Consider the following 22195-nt stretch of genomic DNA (forward strand, 5'->3'; position numbering starts at 1 on the left):
CACATATAGGAAAAATATTTCATCATGTTGACCCTCAAAATTTTATCTGTACACGCATTTGACATCGATCCTCAACTTCCAAAACTCATAATATAGGAATAACTAATGAATTGGAAGTATCCACCGCGACAAGGAAGCAAATGGAAATAATACTATAATAGTTGCAAAGGATGACAGTATAAAAATGAAGTTATCATTGATGACTAAACAGGAAGCGATGAAAGCTTGATCCCTTTCCTATCAATCTCCCAAGCACGTTCATGTTGAAGCCCCGCCTTTTCTTGTCCTACTCGTCCTCTTTGCAGTATATTGGGAACCAGCAGCAACTTTGCTGGTATTCTGATTATCATTCACTGGCTCGTCCTTTGGAGCCTGACTGACCTCTGGAGATGCATTTGTTCTTGGAACAGTTTGTGCTTTCTGCGATCTGCTTGTACTAATCTGTCTCCTTAGGCGCAATATCTCACCCTTTGCTAACGCCAACTCCTCTTCAAGATGTCTAGCCCTCATTTCAAAACTCTCCTTCTCAGTCTGAAGCCTAGAGATAAGATTCTGAGCATCCTCAGTGTTTTCATGAGCTTCAGTTGTGATTTTCTGTTGCTCAGCAAGAGCTTTTGATAACATTTCTTTCTCTGCTTCAAGAGTGTCCTTCCTAGAATTAGTTTCTTCTAGCTCCTTTGATAGTGATAATGCACTCCTATTCATCTCATCTAGTGATTTCGTTGCTTCGTCCAGGTCTGCTTCAAGGGCTTTTCGTGCTTCAGAATCCATCTGTAGCTGTTTCACCAAAGCCTCAAGCTCCCTATTCAAAGTAGTGACAGTTTTCCTTTCATCGACAAGCTCCTGTGAGGTGGATTCCAACTTCTTGTACGCATCAAGCAATTCCTTCTTCAGGTTGTCACGAGCTTCGACAATGGATGCAAGCTCATTAGAAGTGGCTTCAAGTTCTTCCTGTCCCTTCTGAACCATCTCCTTAACAGAGACAAGTTCATCAGACAGAGCTTTCGATACTGACTCTACCTCTCCTAGTTTATTAGTAAGATCCTCTTGCATTTTATTGAACTCATCCTGTAGTTTAGAAATCTGCAGAACTAGTTCCTGATTCATTCTATTTGCTTCATCAAGTTCCTCCGAAAGTTTGGATACCTCACTTCTGGAATCTGTCAGTGACTCTTCTTTGGATTGAAGCGATTCTCTTAAACTTTTAACTGCAGCAACTTCATTCTCTAGCATTGCTTTGGTGGCATCCAATTCCTTGTTCAACACAGCGATGGTTTCACGGTCTTTGCTAGAATCACTTAAAGCATCAGAGAGTTTTCCGTCAAGCTGTTTGATCATATTATCTTTTTCTAATAGCAGCTCAGAATCACGACTTTCTCTTGCTTCAGAAGAAGCCTTCAGGTCTGTATAATCTTTTGTTAACTTGCTTAGTTTTCCCTCAGCTTCATTCTTTGCAGAGTTCAATGCTTGAAGTTCCTCATTCAGTAAATCAATTGAAGATATCTTAGATGCAAGATCATTTCTAGTTCTATGAACCTCTTCCTCCAGTTGCTGTATTTTAGCTTCTGCAAGTTCTAGGCTCTCCTTAGTTTGGCCCAAGAGAGAGCACAGATTATGGTAGTCTGCTTCCTTTGACGAAAGTAATGAGCTGAGTTCCCTGATGCGTATGTCCTTATTATCAATTTCTTGGCTAAGCAAACTTGTCTTTTCCTGCAAAATGTTGACAGCATCCAACTTTTCTTTCAGTTTGGCTTCAAGAACATCTTTGTCATCCCCAGCTTGTGCCAGACTACTCTCTAGTTGATGTATTTCTTCCTTAAGCTCCTCAGCCAGTGTCTTCTCCCTTCTGAATTCTTCACTTAGGGAAGTTACTGCCTTTTTTGTTGAAGACAACTGATCTAAAAGAGAGGCTTCCTGCTCCTGAAACTTCATTGCTTGCTTCTTTTGTGTTGTTTGTTGATCCAGCAATCTTTTCTCGTAGGTTTCCCTCATCGAAGAGATCGCTACCTCATTTTCTGCCAATTTACTCTCCATCTGAAAGAATTAACAAAATAGATGTGAGGTACTGTCTTATCTTAGCACATCAATTATGTGTATGTGTGTGCGCGCGCTTTCAGGTATGAGAGGTAGATCAAATTATTTGGTAGCTTCTTGCATAATATTGTGCAGCGAGAAATTAAGCAATGTTTATTTTCCAAAGTGAAAGCATCATGACGGTGAGTTAAGGCTTTTAAAGTTCTTCATGAGTTATATATTTCCAACTTAGTGAAAAATGTTCTTTGGTTAGTTATCAGGTTATACACTTGAGGGTGAAAGACAAAAGAAAATAAACAAAACACACAAACACGTGTATGCAGTCAAGAAGGGTGGTACCCTATAATGTATGTGTGTGTGTGTGTATATATATATATGCAAGGATTGCTATTTTGTGGAAATTTTGACCAGACAAGGATTTCAAGGGGCACTTTAACAGCGGTAAATTGGAAACAGTAGTAATGGACACTATTTACAGGTTTGCAGATGATTTACAGATGAGATGACGGATTCCAGGGCCTTCTTTTCCTGTTGAGAAGTGCCATACAGTCCAGCAAGAACGCCAGAGGCAACAACTGCAATTGCATTCAAAAGACCAGCAAGTGGATTCCCAGGAGTTTGTTCTTGTGTGACGGGCAGGGATGATTCTGGTTGCAGAGCTTCAGGTAGAGAAATTTCAGGTTGAGTTTCCCCAGGCTGAGGTTCATCAGGCTTTGGGATATCCTGCTTTTCTACAGAGAAAAACAATATAAACTAATTACTCCAAGTTTGTACAGAATATTTCTAAACTGGCCATAGTATGCAAGCACCAACATAGCAACACAGTAACTCATGGTGGTAGCAAGAAGGCACCACCAACAAAAAGAATCCAAACAATATCACGTGCCTAGGTCACTGTACCAGTTTACAACAGAGCCATATATAGTAAATCTAACACATTCCAGAGGTTAAGATAGGCCAAGAGAACTTTGTAGGTACACGTGAAAATATTTATGACAGACAACAAAAATAATGCAGCATATGATAGTAGACCTCAACATGGTTTGCTAAAATAGACATACACCTCATAGTTAGTATGAGCTACTTGTATGAGGGGGGAATTCTGACCATCAACCATAGCCTCATTAGGTCTACATATGACAGTATTACGTCCAATCTTGAAAGTTTTGTAGCAAGTCTGAGCTTGATGATCTATCCTTGGGAAATTGACTCCCTTTCTTCTAATAAATCCTTGGGATAATGATATGCCATAAACTGCGGGAAAATGGAGAAAAAAATGACATCTGGTCACATGCCATGATCAAACTCAAAATTCACTGGGATAAGTTGTGAATAATGAGCATGTGTGATTCCAGTTTGAGACCTTGTCATCAGAATGTGCAATTAATTCTTATTAAAAACAACACACTTCCATGCAAAGCCAGAAATTCAGCTTATGAATTTACTAAAACTTCCCTTATCCCAAATTTCAAAATGCATAGGGAACCCACGTGGTATACCAAGGATGCCCAACACATGGAATGGCAACAATAAATCATCCGCTACACCTCACATACATGACTACACAAAAGGAGTACAAGTGGCAGGTGATTTTACATTTACAAAATATTTCTACCTTTTACAACAGCACAAACAATGTACTGGGACAACCTAGGCCCACCTTCCATCAGATAGTTCCAATACAATGTTAAATGAGGTATTAGTGTGTAGAAGTTCACACCGAATCACATATAACATGTGCACTTCTGCAGAAATGGTTTTTGATTGTGGGGGGCTGCTATTCCCACCTCCTAATTCCTTTAAAACCATGAATATCAGGGATTACCCTGTTCTAAAAAAGCGACCATGCATGTGCCATAGCATTCAGAATTGACGAACAGCATTTGCAAGCATTTACGATCTAAAGTTAAGTCCAGATTTCTAATGTGCACCTCTATCATACACCTACAAACTATTCCCTCTATTTCATATTGTAAGACCTTCTACCCTTGCCTAGATTCATCCATTGACCCATGTATATAATTTGTATATCTTACATCGTGAATCGGATGGGAAGGGAGTACAAATAACAAGAGTTCATCCGACAGCTAACGCGTCTATATGATATTATGATGCAACGTTGTACCATGTAAGTTAGCAGTAATCTCAGAATCCATGGATCACTCTACACAATTAGACGTTACAGAATAACTTAAAGCTCAACCTTAAATCCTTCAAATCGCACAGGGATTTCATATGGTACTCCACAATGTAAGAGCGGGATAGTAATCGAGGCTAGGGGAAACACAAAACGAGCAAGGAATTCCAACCAAATCCTAAAAAGGGTAGAATGGCAATCACCCGTGGCGAGATCCCCGCTGCTTCGCGTGGCCACCGCGGCGGCCGCGGCTTCCCGGGCGCGGAGGAGCGGGAGCGCCGAGACGCCGAGGAGCACGGCCCGCCGCGCCATAACGTACGCCGCCGCCGACGACGGGGACGGGCCGGCATCCCCGTACGACGACGCGACGACTGCGGCCGCGCCCCGCCTCCCCCGTCCACGGCGGCAGCAGCCGTTGGAAGGCTGGCACCGGAACGCGAGCGGCGGCGACAGCGCGACCAGGAGGTGGTACCCCATCCCGTCCCCTCCCCGCCCTAGCCCCCTCCTCCCCTCGGCGCGGTGGCGCTCGCCCTCTGGAGCTCCGAAGCGAAGGAGAAGCCGCAGCGGAAATGGCGGAGGCGGTGGTGGTGGTGGCGAAGGGATTAGGCGAAGGCGAAGGCGGAGGCGGAGACGGCGTCACGGCGAGTCCGAGCTGGCAGGGGAAAAAGGCAAAAACCTTTTCGGGGCCCACGAAATTACGCCTTTGCCCCCCGAACCGGCACGAATCTCGGCGCGCCGGGGCCATCCGAGCCGTTGACCACGCCGTTGTGGACCCCACTGGTGGGACCAGTGAAGCAGGCCGCCTTTGATTGGTTTGGATCCGAGGAAGCGAGAGCTCATCCGGAGCGTGAGAAGAGGATCACGCCACGTGTCAGTGTGGGCCCGGCCCGGTAAGATTTAAGTCTAAATGGGCCGGACGTAACAAAAGCTGTATGCAGGCCGAATGCATATGGGCCGTTCTAAATGGCCTTTTTCTCTGGTTTTACCAACAAACTCTAGAAACTTCTGGAGATCCATGCTTTCTTTCTGGAATTCTAGCCGTCCCAGCAAAAAAAAAAAAAGAAGAAGAAGAAGAGAGCTGTTTTCTTGTAGTTGCAAAATGTCTGAAAATTCTGGTTCATTTTGAAACTGGTTGGGTGGAAAATGACAATCACAAGTTCTGCAGAACCACACAGATGGATCCAACTGCCTCTGCCGACCAAAATAAACGATGCAAAACGTTGCAGTGCAGTGTCCATAAAAAAGTTTGGTGCAATGTATGGCTGGCTCTGAATTCAATACAAGGAGCTGAGCTACTCCCAAATGCAACCACTGTTCTGCTCTGCAATGTTTGCTTCCCTGACCAACAGAGCCCCATTTGTGGAAACAGGTGGAATTACAGCAAATCATCTGAATCTGATCTGACAATAGATTTCAGCAAAAAAGAAATTACTAATACTTTCTTTAATTGTGCACCCTCTGCATCATTGTTCTATGACCTTCAGTCTCCAAGATGAGATCTCCAGCATCCAAAATCATCATTAGCAACTTGACATTAGCAGCAAATCAGCCAGTTAAGCGCCTTGAAGAGACAGGGATTATGTTTCACTTTGGCATGCAATGCTCACTGCATATTTCTTTTCTACTTGCGCCATGATGGTCAGCTTTGCCCTGTCTCTAGTTTGTATGACCACACCTTTCTTGATACCCCGATCTATGCCATGGTAGGCCAAGGTAAAAGATGCCTTTAATTCCTAAAGTGCAAGGACCAAATCAGGGTCAGTTAGATCATCACCATCATCATCACCTTTCATTATGTCATTTCATCAATACTGCTCAGATTAAAAAGGAGAATGGAAATGACCTAAAGCAGCTCAATGTCATTCATCTCACAACACAACAGAGTAGTGTAAGCAACATGCAGACATTGTCACTGCTGCAAAGATGAAGAAACGAAGAAGAAAGAAAGAAAGAAAAAGGAAGGATGGGGGGCACTGGCCAGCAGCCTTAGGATCAAAACTACACGACTAAAATCACTAAAGGCAGGCAGGCGACCTCTCTTTTTTTCCTCTCTAAAAAGCCCAGATCTCTGCAAGTTTCCAGGTCCAGTAAAAAAAAAAGCTCATCACCTCAAGTGACAATTGACCCACCAAGAACACACCGCTTCTTCTTCTTCTTCAGTTTGCTGAATCAAAAACAGCACACTGATCACAGAAAATGTGAGAGCCGGTGATCATCGATCATTTCATCTCCTGGTAGAACACCAGGGGGAAAAATTGGAACTGCTTGTGCGAAAACGGCGCATCGGTTGGGTCTCGGTCACTCGGGGGAAGAAGGTCATGTCGCGACGATCATGCCCGCCATGAAGATTTCGTCGTGGAGAGAGGACCAGGAGGATCGAGGGGATCCCATGGTGGTGGTGGTGGTGGTGGTGTTCTCGGCTTCCTCTTCGATCAGGATTTCTTGATCCCGGCAGGTGGCGCTGCAGAATGCTTTCTCCCCACTGCAAGAGCACAAGCAGAATTGTTCAGTGTGTGTTCCTCTTTCAGATGGTAATGCACAGGCAGATCATCTACAAAACATAACAATAACAATGCACCCGGATTCCCTTGTCATTCTTTTTAGCATCAATCTGCAACAATAAAATTAAGGGTACCATAGCAAATAATTCGGCATGTTGTTCACATGTTCAGTTCAGTTCAAAAGATTCATGATGAACAATGCAGCAATTTGTTCAGTGATTTTTAAGTTCTCACGGATCAGGGCTCACCCCCACAGAAAAATATGTCTTGTATCTAAAATTGCATTTCCAATCAATGCATACGAAGGAATAGATCAATTCCAGTAGAATCAATCATGGAAGACGATGAATGCATCGACATACCGGTAGATGTAAATGTCATTTCCCTCCAGCTTCTTCTTGCAAGTGAAGCAGGAGCTCAAGAAGTCATCGCCGGCGCCGGCGCCGGTGGCGCACTTCACCACCCAGTAGGACTCGGCGGCTGCTTCCGTCACTTCCATGGCGGTGGCGGCGCCGGCGTCGACCGTCTGCGGCTCCAAAATGCAGCCCCCGAATATGTGGGTCGTCTTGGGATTCGGGCCGCGAGCGATGATGCAGGTGTAGTCCTCCGACTGCTCGATCTCACTCGCCGAGACCGAACCGATGAACCGGCGGACGCCGGCGGCGGCGGCGATCGACGCCGGCAGAGACCCCGGCCCGGGGATCTTGCCGCCGCCGAGGTCGAAGGAGCGCCGCTTGGCATTGGGGTGGGCGGCGCCATCATCCGATCGAGTGGCCGCCTCCGGACCAGACTTCAGATCCCCGTGGAAGAAGACGCTGCACGGCACGGACGTGCCGGCGGTGGTGGCGGACGCGCCGGGCGCCGCGGCGCAGGACATCGCCTTGGCGAGCTCCGGGCGCAAACGTCCCCCGCCGCCGCCGCCGCAGTCCTTGGGCAGCGAGGCGTACGACTTGAGGAGCCCGACGCGCGGGCTGAGGAGGCAGTTCTTGGCATCGTCGTCGGCGGCGGCGAGGGCGTCGACGAGGCCGAGCCCGACCGGCTCGGCGTCCCACGTCCTCGGCGACCGCGGCGACCGGAGCAGGAGCGCCTTGGGGTCCAGCGGCGACGTCGGGCTCCGCGACGCCGGCTCCCCGCCGTCCTGCGCCCCGCACTTCGCCGCCAGCCCAACCAACAGCCGCGGCACGGCGAACAGCGCCCCACCACCACGAACCCTCCCCGCCTCTCCCCCGCCGGCGGAGTCCGCCGCCTGGTCGGACACCATCCTCCGCAGCATCGCCGCCAATCCAATGCAATCCGATCAACCCTGCAACCGCCACCAAACAAACTCACAAAAAAGATCACGACTTTACCCCCGCATCCCCCTCGCCTCCCCCCAACAACCTTCCGTTCCGCCACCCACCACCACCGCCACCGCAACGCAAGAAGAAGACGAAGAACACCCACCTCACCTTTCCTCCTCCGCTGCCGCCGCCGGTGCTCTCAGCTCCAAGAATCTCTCCCCCCTCTCTCTCTCTCTCTCACTCTCTCACGCGCTCTGCAAGGAGAGAGAGCGGAGAGGGGAACACAGTTTCAGTGAAATCACACACTGTACTAGTCCTACTCGTACCACTGACGCGAGCTCTCTCTATCTCTCTCGTGCACTTGTGCGTGTCCTTTGCATGCATCAAAATCAGAGACGCAGCAGGGAGAGAGAGAGAGTGGGCTTCTGAAATACTCGTACACCACCACCCACCCACCCTCTTCTTCTTCCTCCTCTCTCTCCTTGAGCTCGAGCTCAGCTCGAGCCCATTCATGGATGTCAGAGAAAGGGACAGACGCAGGCAAACCCTGCGACTGTACCATACACTGCACCGTACTCCTCGACCTACGGTACACTAGGCGTATAAAATACGGTGTAGTAGTATACGCGTAGGCGTAGGCCGTAGCTTTGCCCTGTCACTTCGCTACAGCAGCAGCAGCAACAGTGGAGTAGAGTAATTTCTGTGCACGACGCTGTTTCCGATTTCGTGTAGCATTTCGCCGATCCACCTGACCGTCCAGAATTGCTGGAGTAATAGATTCATTGAATCTAGACGTATTTTCTCAAATTTCTTTGTATTTATGCCATTTCGCTTGGGTTTCTCTACAACCACTCTCCCACTGGAGCGGCTTGGAATTGGAGTGGGCTGAGCCGTTCGATGAATCTGGACGGTTTTCAGGCAGCGAGCCATAAAGCCGCACCAGAGCTGAGAAACTGCTCCAGTTTTTAAAGTGGCGAATGACAAGAAACGAAACAGTAGCACGGCCATGCACGCGTGCAGTCATCGCTCATCAGTAAGCTCACTGTACATTGATGCAAACTTGTGTTTCTGTCCGGTGATTACATCTTTGCAACCCATTCAAACTCATTAATTGGCATAATTACTGCCTTGCACATGAGCGGTTCCACCAGTCTAACCTAAGAACAAGTTTGGGACCAAAAAGATAAAATAAAAATTAATTCCGCATCAAGATTCAATCAATCATCATTATCATCCTACCTAATACTACCACCACAACATAATGATGTGCATCATCTCGCAGCTCCCAGTGAAAGATCACTGATTTCCTAGGCACTGTTCTTTTCTCGATCATATATTATCGCAGACTCGTCTCTCAAATTATTACATTATATATTTTGCAAAAATAATTGTTTAAAACAATAGTTTCTTGTCTGATATTTCTAAAACAAATTTTCAACTTTGTAATATTTTTTAAGGAATTTTGTAAGTAGTTAATTTAGTTGTGAATATCTGTAACGGCTATTGTAAAATCAGATACTCCCTGCATTTCACAATGTAAGATTTTTTTAGTCTTGTATAAATTTATATGACTACTAATAAATTTAGACGTATATATAAATTATATACATTCATCAATTGATGAATTTATATGAGGCTAGAAAGTCTTATTATCAAACTCTCTTGGTGAAAAAATATCACTTATTAGACCATTGCATTAGGCTAGGCATGTATGTATGCACAATCATTGGACTTTAGAAGGTTTTGCTTTTTTCTCTTCTTTTCTGGTGCTGATCTGATAAAGAAAAGAGAAAAACCCCAGCGTGTAAGCTTTCCTTTCCTTCTCTAATTTCCAAGCTGTTTCTGAATTATTACCACTGTTTGTAAAGGCATAAAGTGATTTAGCAAGCCATACACTCTCCTGGCAAATTCATCTTTATTTTTTTTTCTTCTCATCTCATCTCTCTCCTTCTCTGGGTCTATCTGTTCATCTTGTGAGCTATAGCTTTCTTAAAGCAGAGTGGCTTTGGCCTTTAGGAGGGTGACTAGTGAGAGAGTGGCTTTCTAAATAACAGTACTGAAACCATGCCACTCCTTTTGTTTTTTCACTGTTTACCTGACTGACATCAATCTAGTGGGTACTATGATACCATACAACATCATCATCATTATGTATGTAGGTCCTTGCTATTAGTTGTGCAACTTCCATAAGTTTACACTTGACAAAGTTGGATTGTGTCCCTCGATACTTAACCGGGTTCAAACTCTTTTTCTCATCTACTATCAAGGACCACACTATATATATGAATTCATTTTATGAATCGCTTAGAGACGTAATTATCAAGTTATGGGTAAAAGGGGTCCAACAATAGGGTCTTCTCTAAACACAACAAAATTGTAGTACTTTAATAGGAAACAGCTCGATTTCTCTATAACACACACTTAAAATTCATGAAAAGATTTTATCGGACTTTTAAATTTTTAGCCATCACTAATTACTCAACAAGTTTAGAAACAACAACATTATATTAAAAGCAATTTTACAATCCGTAAAAATGTACCACGAGGTACCAAACTTTCAATAAAATTTTGGTACCTTTTGGTACCTAGATACTAGGAAATACCAAATTTTACACTAAAATTTTGGTACCTCTCAGTACCTGCTCAAGGACTGTAAAATTGCTCTTATACGAAATTTATCTTTAAAGTAATACCCTACTAATATATCTTAATATACAATTGGTGATAAAAGTTTTAAAAGTTTACCTAGACCTTGTTATGACCATCAAATACCTATGATAGAATAGATTACAAGTATTGACAACCTAAGAGCAGGTACAATAGAAGACTATAAACTTATTTTAAGAAGATAAGAAAGGAAGAAGAAGAACAGTGAGCTATAAATTTATAGCCAGCTGTAGCAAAGACTCGAAGATGTAATGTGTGTATGATACGTGAGACATGTATTAATAGTGTAGTATATGTTTTATAAATAATTATGGTATGAATTGGTTATTAGATTGATAATTGTTAATTTGGAGCTGCTAGTCTAACCATAACCAAGGAGATTAAAAAAAATTGTAGCGGCACTCCATAGGATGAGATGGAACCGAGGTGAGTGAAAAATCCCAATCCACGTAGTAGAGGAGTACCAGTAGAAACAAATCGTGAGCATGATTGTGTTTAGGCAGGACGCAGCGGATGCAAAACCCGACAAATCGCGCAAATTTTCAGTAGATGCTCTGCAAAGTCCCAAGACGAAACTCTCTGAACCAACGCGGGGCGCGATATCCGATGCTTGGACGCTTAAAACCCCGTTGCCCCCTGCTGGATTCTCTACACCACCCCGTCTTTTTTTTTACGCAAGGGTTTCACCTAATTTTACATCTAGTAGCTTGTTTTTTTAAAGGAACGAGAGGGGAAAAAAGAAACTCGTGTTTGAAATAAAATCTTACATAAGTTTGTTTCGCTTTTCACTTTGCTGTGTTGTGTAATTGAAGAAAAATCTTTAAAATGACACATTCGTTTCGAGAAAAAACAGATAATTCTTATTTATAAGGAATAACTCCTATCAAGGTGATTCGGTTTGCTGAAACGAAATATTGAAAAATCAAAGAAAATACTTTCTTCATACACGTTGTAAAAACAAAAAATATATGTATCCACACTAACCTCTTAAAGATTGATGTGTGCCTGCATTTTTATTTCTCCACCTTTTCTATTTCAACCGATTAAAATTCCTCCTAATCATATAATCATTTTTATTTCTCCACCTTTTCTGTTTTAATCGGTTAAAATTCCATCAAACCATAGATTCCTATAGATACCCCGTATGGCCCTGTGCAGCGGGGCCCGCAGAGCAGCGAGCGTGGGGTACGATGTATAGAGTAGCAGTCGTCCACTTTTACGGGGTCAGCGATGGCCCGGAACTGACAGGTGGGGCCACGCCCCACTACTCCCTTTTCACTGTTCATTTTTTTCGGAATTTTCTCAGGTTTTTACCCTCGCTGTAAGAGCTAAGTATAATAATAGCAGGCTTTAAATTAGCTAAATACTGATATAGAAGAGAGAGGAGAAGAGAGAGGAGAAGCTGGCTATAAGCTGGTAGCCAACTTATACACAAGAACCAAGATACCATGTGAGAGAAATATGTGGATTTTGTATGAAGAGCTAACCACTGTATGAATGAGCTATAAAAAAACTATAAAAAGTCTTATAGCCTAACTTGTTGGCTATCTTATTAACCTTGCTCAGTATCAGTAACCACGGTGCGGTAAAATTTGGAGATATTGTACCACGTCTCTTTTTTTGTTCGCAGTGGACATATGTCTCTTCGTCGAATAAATTTAGAGTATGTTTTTTGTTTTGTTGGGAAAATCAATCCGCTAAAATATTTTTCAGTTGTTATTGAAAATTTGATAAGGTTCAAAACTTGAAAGTGTTGCTAAAATTTGATATGGTTATAAATACTACCGGGTGTTTTTTTGTTTGATATCTTATTAAATTTTATTGTGGTCTTATGAGTACAATATCCCAAAGTTACAAAATCTTGGTACGTGTTTCTAAGGTTACGATCAAAGCTCGTTTGGTTTATTTTGCTCTTAAAGACGGCTGAGGTTTGTTTCTGTCGTAAATCGGATCATGTGATTTCTTCGTGTATTTTGCTCTAAGAGCAGGTATAATACAAGGCTCTAAGATAACTATAAGCATATTTTAAAGAGATAAGAGAGCAGAGAAAAGAAAAGTGGGCTACTAATTTGTAGTCAGCTGCAGCACGGGCTCCAACACACAGTGTGTATGACATGTGAGACCATGTATTAATGTTTTGTATGTAACTATCATATGAATTGGCTATTAGATTGACTATAGATGAATTGAACCTAGTAGTTGGCTATACTATTGAACTTGCTCTAAAAGTAAGTATAATAGCAGACTACAAACTGGCTATATGCTTATGTGGAAGAGAGAGGGGAGTAGTGGACTGTAATCTTATAACCGAACCAAAAAATTATGTGAGAAAGACATATGAATCCTGCATTAATGATAAAGAGCTAACTACTATATGAGTGGACTAAGAGAAGACTATAAAAAGTCTTATAGCCAGCTTATTGGCTATATTAGAGCATGTACAATAGCAGGCTATAAGCATATTTTATAGAGATAAGAGAGGAAAGAAGAGAGGTGAGCTATTAATTTGTAGACAGCTACACACGGGCTTCAAGAAAAAAATATGTGTATGACATATAAGATCATGTATTGATGTTTTGTAGATAACTATTGTATGAATTAACTATTAGATTGACTATAGATAAATTAGAGCTAATAGTTGGCTAACTATTGAACTTGCTATTATTAGCCTTCGCTCCAAAGGTACTCCGATATTATGATCACTTTGCAGAAAAAATTAACGAGCCATTTGAGAAGTTTCATGGAAATCAAGGTGTACTAGTAAAAAGAGAAGGCAAAAGGAAAAAAAAAAGCAAAAGGGAGAGAGAGAGAGAGTGAGCCGTGTCCTCGGAGTGAGCACTCGAGGCCCTTTTTGTCGTCTTCCGGGCGCGCACGCATCTCGAGGCAACCATCTCACGGCCCAGCAGGAAGATCCGCCTGCCATCGTACGGCCCGAGGGAGCGGAGTGGACCCCACCGCACGTGCCGACGGCACGTGACAAGCAACCTATATTTTTTTTCCGCTTGCTTTTGAGCATTTCATTTATACTCGCTCATGGACCCCGTTTTTATTCTTTATCGACAGACTCCGGTTGAGCGAGCCTTACTCTTAAGCTCCAATTTTTAAAGCTAAATTTAAAATTTAAAGCGTAAACTAAAGTTAATTTAGGCTTTTTCATCCTAATTGATTTTTAGTATTTATTTGTGAATCATTGTAGGATACGTATATAAAAGTTTTAACTATAAATTATTTTTTAATTGTTAATAAGTTATTTTGCTTATATTTATAAAAACAAAAAAGTCGTTTCGATGTCAGATAGTATTTGCCTTTTGTAACAATTTCTCACATAAGAAAAATACGTGCAAAATCTAGTAGTACTATTTCATTTTATTTCACGTATTATTTTTGTCTCCGTAGTAAAAGAATTGCTATTTTAGTGCTTTCTTATATTTGGTGGTTCTTTCATGTGCCCTCATTTCATCATTTTCAGACTTGTTATGATTGGTTTTCGTAACAATAATTTTGTAATAAGTGATTAATCGATTATTAAAGCATAGGCTGTATTTTATCTATTACTCTCTTATAAAAAAAATCTCAGCAGAAACAAACATAACCGACTTAAACCTAGTCATTTCCACTGCTTTTTCTGAATTTAATCAGCTGTGTTCCATCTACATTCAGTCAAAAAAAATTGAATACAAACAGTAAAAAGAAATGGCACATGACAAGCTCTCACTTCTTTTGTCTGCACTTGGGCATAGATCATCTGAATTGTCAGATACATACCCCAGATGCCACGCAAATCTGGAATTAAAAAAAATAGGACTTTTGACTCTGTAATGATGGCGCATTAGCAGCAGTAAGTTGTGTGTTAGATCATGTACACACTTTTGCCATCAGTTGATTCAGACGACCAGGAAACAACTGACTGACGCTTTAGCTGAGGATAAAGGTTGAGATCTTTCACGTGCCAATGCCGTCGTCATACAACATTACAGAATCGCTGGGGTGCCACCGCTATAAATATGAGGCGATGTCCGTCGCTTTTCCGCGGGATATATAAGATAAATACGTGTTAAATATTGCTGAAGCGATGACTAAAATATATGATGAAATATCGAAAAGATACTATTATGATTTATAGCATATTTGCATTGTGGTCTTTTTATGAATACAAAAATGCACAATTAATGTTCTAGTAGAAACAAATGAATGCATATATTTGTTTTGTTGATTTAGGCAATAGGCCAAAGACTGCTTGCAAGATTGTGGTCATCTTCACAGTTCACACTGGTTCTCCCAGGATCTTTCCAAAGCATGGTAACAACTGATGGGCCCAAAGTGAATTTACTAGCAAATTAACCCAAGTGGATGATGCAACTAAGGATGGTCAAAGTTACATGCTTTGGCCCCATATGCATGTAAAGAGAAACACCCAATTAACTAAAACCAAGTAGTGGTAGTAGTTAATAGTAGTATAATACTATAATGTATTTAGAATTTTAGGTATAGAAAACAGCCTCTGTGGCATGCATGCATGTATGGACAGGTCACCAGAATGTAGAACTACTAGTACTGTCTACTTGTGGGACCATGAATGAAGGTATAAGCTATGCCAATCCACAGGTTTCAGTATTGCAACAGGTTTTCATGTCCTCCCTGATGTTGGCACAGACTGCATTAGTGCAGGGTAGGAGTAAATTATTTTACTGCATCAGCATGCACATAATGCCTTCTCTGTCTCAGTACTGGTGGACAATATAAATTATGATTTTGCAGGTATTATTTCACAATAATATTTCTATAGAAATGTTAGAGGAACAAAACAAAATCATGTATATCTTATTTTTAGAAAAATATGTATTTTGTATTATGCATTGGCATCAGATGTTATGTGAAGGGATTTTTTTAAGATACTATCGAATGATTGTGAGCCATTCAATGATTTGGATTCAACAGATCTAATTTTGTTATATTATATCCCTAATATAGGTAGTAGAAATTCTATATAAATAAAATTAGAATTAAAATATATAACTATGCAATAAAATTATGGCATATATCATTTTAAATAGATAAATATATCTTACCAAAGTTTAGAATAAAATATCTAATACTTATAAAAATATATAGTTAGATATAAATTTTAATACACTACTACCACCACCATTAGTACATGCCATGTCTATGATGCTTTGTTATGCCATAACATTAAGTACGTGTACGGGAATATTGCGTCACAATATCTTTTTACATTCTCAGCATGAACAAAAGGCTCTTTTAAATCGCTCGGAACAAATGACCTATATTTCTTTCTTTGTCTTTTTTGAACTGATGAGTAAAATTTGCTTGATGAATGAGTGGGTCCAAAGTAACTTGGTACAGTACGCACGAAAGAGAGGCACTTCACGAGAAACTAAAAATTCCTCCAGATCGTGGGCCCACATCTGCAGAGGTTTATTGCGGCTATTATTTTACCCCGTGGGGGTGGTTGCACTTCACAGTGGCACACACATATAATTAATTCTTATACTTATTTATTCCCCAACAGTACTCTCTGTCTTTGTTTTTTTTCCTCTGTGATGACGTCAACACAATCTTCAATGCTCTTATTTTAACATTACCTTTTTCAATTATATTTCCATAAATTTTATTACTACTCTCTGTAGTAGTAACAAAGTGTTTTGCATGGTACATTTCAATCAGTTTAATTAAGTAATAACTTAGGCGTTTAAGATTTAACCGTATGCATTGTAGGATAGAGTATAAATCTTGTTATTGTCTTTGAGGTGCTACTTTATAAAACACGTTATTTTAATAACAATAATATATATATTATCCTATATTTATTAAAATAATAAGTCTAGTAACATGATTGAACTTTTTGGTTATTTCTATTAAGAGTTAAAATTTAATGTTTAATTAATATTGTCTAAAATAGTTATTATTTTAGAACATAGCCATTAGTTACCATTTAAGAAATCCTCTAGAAATTTTCATATCTTATTTCTCCTGGGAATCAGACAAGCAGCTCTCTGCTTTTGGCCCTGTTTAGTTCTCCAATTTTTTTTCCCAAAAACATCACATTAAATCCTTGAACACCTAAATGAGACATTAAATATACATGAACATTAAAACTAATTACACAATTATGCAGAAAATCGTGAGACGAATCTTTTAAACCTAATTAGGACATGATTAGCCCTAAGTGCTACAGTAACCAACATGTGCTAATAATAGATTAATTAGATTCAAAAGATTTGTCTCACGGTTTCCAAGCGGAATCTAAAATTTGTTTTTTCATTCATGTCCAAAAATCTCTTTCGACATTCGGTCAAACGTTCGATATGATATTTTTGCCAAAAAAATTTGGCAACTAAACACCACCTTTATTCTCCAACCCACGAGTCACTGTGCAAGGTTCCAAGTAAACAATGGTGATGTGTCTGCAGGTGGGCCCTCTGAGCTGACAGTGTCTGTGCTCACATACTTTTGTCTCTGAACCTGGGGTGGTTTGCATTGCCAACTACCAGGTACGGTTGTTAATAATAAAAACTAATTAGTCGGTTAATTAGTGTGATTGATTTGCAACTGTGTTGTAGTATTATTTTACTGCTCTGATTTGAAGTGTGCACCTGTGTCGATTTGACTAGCAACATGCATCTTTGTTTCTCAGCATGCTTAATTAGGTGTCACAGTTCTATTTTATTGTTCATTTTGGAAGATTTTAGAAAGGGTATATTCTTTGGGGTTTGGATTTATTTGAGATATTTTATTACAAAAACAGGAAATTCATGTGGCCATTGTGGATTCGAAGCTGTCTTTGTAAAATAAAATATACTCCTACGACTTATCATTGTTTGCAATACTATTATGTCACCTCCAAAAAATAATAATACTGCATTAATAGAAGATTCTTTGGATCCCAATATAAACAAGGTCTTGAAATTAATGTCTGACGCAAGAGTAAATTAACTTGATTAGTTCGATCATGAAAGAACACCAAATCCACTCCAAATTTTGTTTTTGTGACAATGGTCCATGCATTATTCAGTGCCTTTTTCTGCATGGGTGAAGACAATGCAGCCAAAAACCCAATTTGATTCGTTTGAACTTTCTACTGGAGCAAAGCATGGTCCACGTTTCACTCATGGCGCTGGGCCAGGTTATGTGACCCCGAATAATTGTTAGTGTTGGGGCTCGTGGTACACCTAGACCAAAAATTATATATTTTGGCAGTTTGTAGTAGTAGTACATCTTTGCAAGATTTTGATGGAAACACAGTGTTAGGGTACTCTGACAAGACAAATAAAACTTAATAAATTAGTAGTATAATATATCATTCATCCAAATTATTAGTGCAGTATTTTTATTGTTCGTAGCATTTCCCTCGTCATAGTTACATAGTTGTAAAATTGTGTCAATAGTAAGGAAAAAAAAGGAGAGGTGCTAGGGAATTTTTTTAATTATTTCAAACTTTTTGTTTTTTAATCTTGAAAGTAAACACTTATAAAAATTATTTTTTAAATATTTTTTTGTCCATGGCAACTATAATAATGTGGTAAAAGAACACGACAGTGTTGTTTGCCACACTAAGCAGGTTGGTGGGACAAAAAAATGTTTAGATTAAAAAATAAGTTCTAAAATGGTTCAGCTTTAAATTTAAAAAGTAAAATGTCCAAATAAAAAAAGATCGTGGTTAAAAGTAGGAGACAATCAACCACACTAACAATTAACTTAGGGGCAATTTTTTTGTAGGAATTAATTCATAAATCCCTTCACTTTACTAAAACTATCTAGTTCCATAAGTTTCTAGGTGATGTGTTAAAAGGGACTGAAAGCATATAATATAACTGCTCTACTACTCTAGACCTACAACTATATATATATGTGCGCTGTGCACTATTGAGTAGTAGGTCATTTAATGAGATTTTAGTTTCTCCAAACAAATAAGATAGGACTAAAATGAACTTATGTTTTATGTTTTAGTACTAAGACATATGAAAACAAGGAGTACCTTAGCCCCCATTGCTTCTGTTGAGATGATTACCAGCATCAACAGTGATTGGCTGGTCAAAACGGTGGGCATGGCATGCTTGCCTGCCCACTCAATTAGCACCCCTTTTTATTACTAGCTGCTTTCCAAGTGTGTGTTTGCCTTTAATTAGTTTGTGGGATCATCAGGGAGACAGTAGCTTAGCTACTCTGGTCTAATCATATCATTCCATCCTATCATTCATCTCCAGCTGATCATGGTTAGTAGCAGCATATGTGCATGCATGGCTCCATGATTGGATGCAGATATAGGTTGCAAGATAGGGAGAGAGACAAGGCAAAAAAGAAAACAAATGTGGGGTATGTGCCTAATTAACCTAATCCGAATTTAATCTTGGGAGATCGCAACAACTCCATAATTAAACTGCTCTGTTCCCTTCTGTTCATCCGTCTGTTTCGGTTTCAGCGTACAGTTAGAGCTGCACTCTGACATGGGTGATTGTTGGAATATTTGCAAATGGAAATTATTTTATGAATAAAATTGTATATATATATTTTTAGCGATCTAAAAGCCAAAGCCGAAAAATAAATTTCAGTGAAAAACCCTCTAAAATCAACTATAAATTTAAGGTTGGAAATTCAAATTTTGGTTTATAAGGATAAAAAAACCGAAAACATAGGGTTTACAGGGTTACAGTGTTTCTTTGCGTTGGATGTGTCAAATGTAGTGGAGAAAAAAAAGGATTTATGCACTAAAAAAAGAAAAAAATCAATCAAGGGATAAAATAATTAAGATTTGTGTCAAATGTAGTGGATAATGGATTAAAGCCCGGTGATAGGGCTCTTAGGTCGACAGTATTGGTTGATTCTTGATACAGCCCATTTAGAGCCCAGATGGACTACTCGAGAAGTACTGACGAGTAAAATGGGCCTTCACATGGGCCTACGTGACTACGCGTGCTATGTGGGCCAGAAACATGGGCCGCCCAACTGTCCAAACCCGAAACCACAAGAATTTGGATCACAGTCGGTTCTAAAATATAAATTTTTTACAGATATTAAAACTAAGAAGAAAAATACTTTTATATGACTCAAGAAACATAAAATAAATAAAGGTGAAAAAATATAGAGTTAAGATGGAAGAAATTTAAATAAAAAGTGACAGATGAAATAACCTGTAGTACTATGGATAATACTATAATTTCTTATTTGAATTATAAAAACTCGTGATTTGGAATAGAGGGAGTATAAGAAAGTGAGCACAAATAATACTCTCTTTATTTTTTATGTGATATATATATTTATTGATGTTCATATAAAATTATAAGTTTGCTTAAAATGTTTATAACAATAAATTATATCATAACAAAGTAATTAATAATTATGTAATTTTTTTATAAGACGAATGGTAAAAGATCAATAACATTAAATAAAGAACAAATTTTTTCTATGTAAAGATTGGTATTAGAAGGTACTAAAATTTATATAGAAAACAGTGGTACCTTCTGTATTCTTAAAGATGATAAAATTGCTTGTAAATAAAAGAGACGGGGGAAATAATAAATTACAAATAGGAAATACAAAGATAAAGATAGAGAGAGAAGAAAATAAAAGAGGCGGGGGAAATAATAAATTACAAATAGGAAATACAAAGATAGAGAGAGAAGAAACTAAGTGGCGGACCAGATTAGAGCGAGGGCATCCCATTCTTATTAGCTACTTGTTGGATTGCTTAGCGATCGAAATAAAGTTCAAATCAAACGTCCTGGGACCGGGAGCCCGCCATGGTGCTTCCCGCCACCTTTCTTGTGCCCGCCGCCACCTGCTCCAGCTCCGGCTCCGGCACCGACGCCGCCGCCCATGCCCATGCCCATCCCCATCCCGGCGCCAAAGCCTCCGCCCAAGCCGGCGCCCGCTCCAAGCCCATCGCCAAAGCCACTGCCGGCGCCGCCACCGATCCCTCCGCCACCTCCAAACCCACCGCCGAGTCCGCCACCGGCGCCAGCGCCACCACCGAAGCCGTCGCCCTTTCCCCCACCGAAGCCTAGACCGTCCCCTGCACCGCCACCGAAGCCACCGCCCTTGCCTCCACCGAAACCTCCACCTGCACCGCCGCCGCCTCCAAAACCACCTCCACCACCCATGCCGCCACCACCACCACCTCCTAGGCCGCCGCCGCCGAGGCCTGCGCCACCACCCATACCTCCACCAGCACCGCCTCCTGCGCCACCTCCCAGCCCACCACCAACTCCCGCGCCGCCGCCCATGCCGCCTCCGGCACCGAACCCGCCACCTGCACCGCCTCCGAACCCACCGCCACCTCCACCGCCGGCACCACCCCCACCGCCCAGTCCACCACCTGCACCGGCGCCTCCTCCGAAACCAGCGCCGCCACCAGCACCAATGCCACCACCACCTCCTGCACCGCCTCCAAACCCGCCGCCGCCACCCCCAAGACCGGCACCTACACCACCTCCGCTTCCGAATCCTGCCCCCGCGCCACCGCCAACTCCACCTCCACCGCCAAACCCGCCACCGCCGCCCATGCCACCTCCTCCACCAGCACCACCCCCCACGCCTCCACCCACACCACCTCCACCTCCAACTCCAAGACCACCACCACCACCACCTCCCAGTCCGCCACCGCTGACAGTTTCTTTACTACGTTTGCCGTCGCAGCCATCGCCGCCGACCAAGTTCTGGCTCCAGTACGGATCATGCCGAGCGTGCACAACGCCGGCGGCCGCCCACACGGCGGCGAGGGTCAGCGAGAGCACCGCCACTGGCCGCGCCCTGTGCGCCATGATCGATTCAAATCGCGATCGATCGGTTGCTGCGTGCGTCGAGTGCAGCGGAAGCGAGGAGGACGCGGGGGTATTTAAGCAGCAGAAATCCACAGGGCGCTCCTGCTTTTTTGGTTGATCTGATGGCGGGTGAGGAGTGTAGGGTTGACCGCTTTTGACTTTTTGAGGTGGATTTCCCATGCATGCTCTAGCTGGGCTGGGCGTGCGTGCGTGCGTGCATGGATGGATGCAGCTCAGGCTGGGCCCCGTGTTGTTTCGGTACGGAAGGCAAATATTTTTTTTGATTGTTTATGAGAACTGTTTAATGTTATAAATTATTGAATTAAATACTATGAGATTAAAAGGCTATTTAAAATGTAAGATGATGATAAAAATGTACTTCCTAATGTACTGCTCCGTTTTATTTTGTAAATCTTTCTAGATTTGTTTAAATTTATCGATTTATAAATATATATATATATATATGTATGTCTAGATTCATTAGCATCAAACAAGGCTAAAATATCTTACATTATGAAACGGTGGGAGTAATTTTTTGGTCTTAATTAGGTACATATAAATGCTAATAAATCTAGACATATATATAAATTATTATTATATATATTTTATCAATGGATAAATATAGATAAACCTATAAAAACTCACGATATCAAATAGAGAGTATCATTTTAGTTGTTAGCAAGTAAGCATGCAAAAAAAAAGTCATAAAAGGAACTGCCAGCTTTTGGTTTTTGGTTGTGGCAGTTAGCACTTAGCACCGTCTTCTTTTGGCATGTGAGCTCACTCGTGCACGCATGC

At 41.4% G+C, this 22195-nt stretch overlaps 3 protein-coding genes across 5 annotated transcripts; all 3 read right to left on the bottom strand.

The window, feature by feature from the left end:
- LOC102712682 (MAR-binding filament-like protein 1) lies at positions 1–4755 on the bottom strand. Of its 2 annotated transcripts, XM_015832700.2 has the most exons (4): positions 4375–4755; positions 3142–3288; positions 2530–2765; positions 1–2034 (listed from the first exon to the last, which is right to left on the bottom strand). In XM_015832700.2, exons 1-4 carry the CDS (start codon positions 4646–4648, stop codon positions 259–261), a joined length of 2433 nt encoding a protein of 810 aa, XP_015688186.2. In that variant the 5' UTR covers positions 4649–4755; the 3' UTR covers positions 1–258. The 2 variants fall into 2 exon arrangements, with proteins under 2 accessions (XP_015688186.2, XP_040380656.1); XM_040524722.1 differs by lacking the exon at positions 3142–3288 and having other exon boundaries at positions 2–2034; positions 4375–4753.
- Positions 4756–6006: 1251 nt separating this feature from the next.
- On the bottom strand, positions 6007–8393 carry LOC102712952 (FCS-Like Zinc finger 11-like). 2 transcript variants are annotated; one of them, XM_040526166.1, is made up of 3 exons: positions 8121–8393; positions 7035–7975; positions 6007–6653 (listed from the first exon to the last, which is right to left on the bottom strand). In XM_040526166.1, exons 2-3 carry the CDS (start codon positions 7943–7945, stop codon positions 6488–6490), a joined length of 1077 nt encoding a protein of 358 aa, XP_040382100.1. In that variant the 5' UTR covers positions 7946–7975; positions 8121–8393; the 3' UTR covers positions 6007–6487. The 2 variants fall into 2 exon arrangements, with proteins under 2 accessions (XP_040382100.1, XP_040382095.1); XM_040526161.1 differs by having other exon boundaries at positions 8116–8393.
- Positions 8394–20104: 11711 nt separating this feature from the next.
- LOC121053278 (glycine-rich cell wall structural protein-like) lies at positions 20105–21418 on the bottom strand. Its single transcript, XM_040519985.1, has one exon. The coding sequence runs from the start codon at positions 21395–21397 to the stop codon at positions 20345–20347; it is 1053 nt and encodes a 350-aa protein (XP_040375919.1). The 5' UTR covers positions 21398–21418; the 3' UTR covers positions 20105–20344.
- Between the last annotated feature and the right edge of the window lie 777 nt (positions 21419–22195).

This window comes from Oryza brachyantha, chromosome 1 (assembly GCF_000231095.2).
Source record: "Oryza brachyantha chromosome 1, ObraRS2, whole genome shotgun sequence".
Lineage (NCBI taxonomy): Eukaryota > Viridiplantae > Streptophyta > Magnoliopsida > Poales > Poaceae > Oryza > Oryza brachyantha.

Coding starts and splice junctions, on each gene's coding strand:
- LOC102712682 (XM_015832700.2), bottom strand. CDS start 4,648: ATGGGGTACCACCTCCTGGTCGCGCTGTCGCCGCCGCTCGCGTTCCGG. Junction 3,289..4,374: donor CAGCGGGGATCTCGCCACGG/GTGATTGCCATT, acceptor ATTTTCCCGCAG/TTTATGGCATATCATTATCC. Junction 2,766..3,141: donor TAATGAGGCTATGGTTGATG/GTCAGAATTCCC, acceptor TTTTCTCTGTAG/AAAAGCAGGATATCCCAAAG.
- LOC102712952 (XM_040526166.1), bottom strand. CDS start 7,945: ATGCTGCGGAGGATGGTGTCCGACCAGGCGGCGGACTCCGCCGGCGGG. Junction 6,654..7,034: donor AATGACATTTACATCTACCG/GTATGTCGATGC, acceptor GTGCTCTTGCAG/TGGGGAGAAAGCATTCTGCA.
- LOC121053278 (XM_040519985.1), bottom strand. CDS start 21,397: ATGGCGCACAGGGCGCGGCCAGTGGCGGTGCTCTCGCTGACCCTCGCC.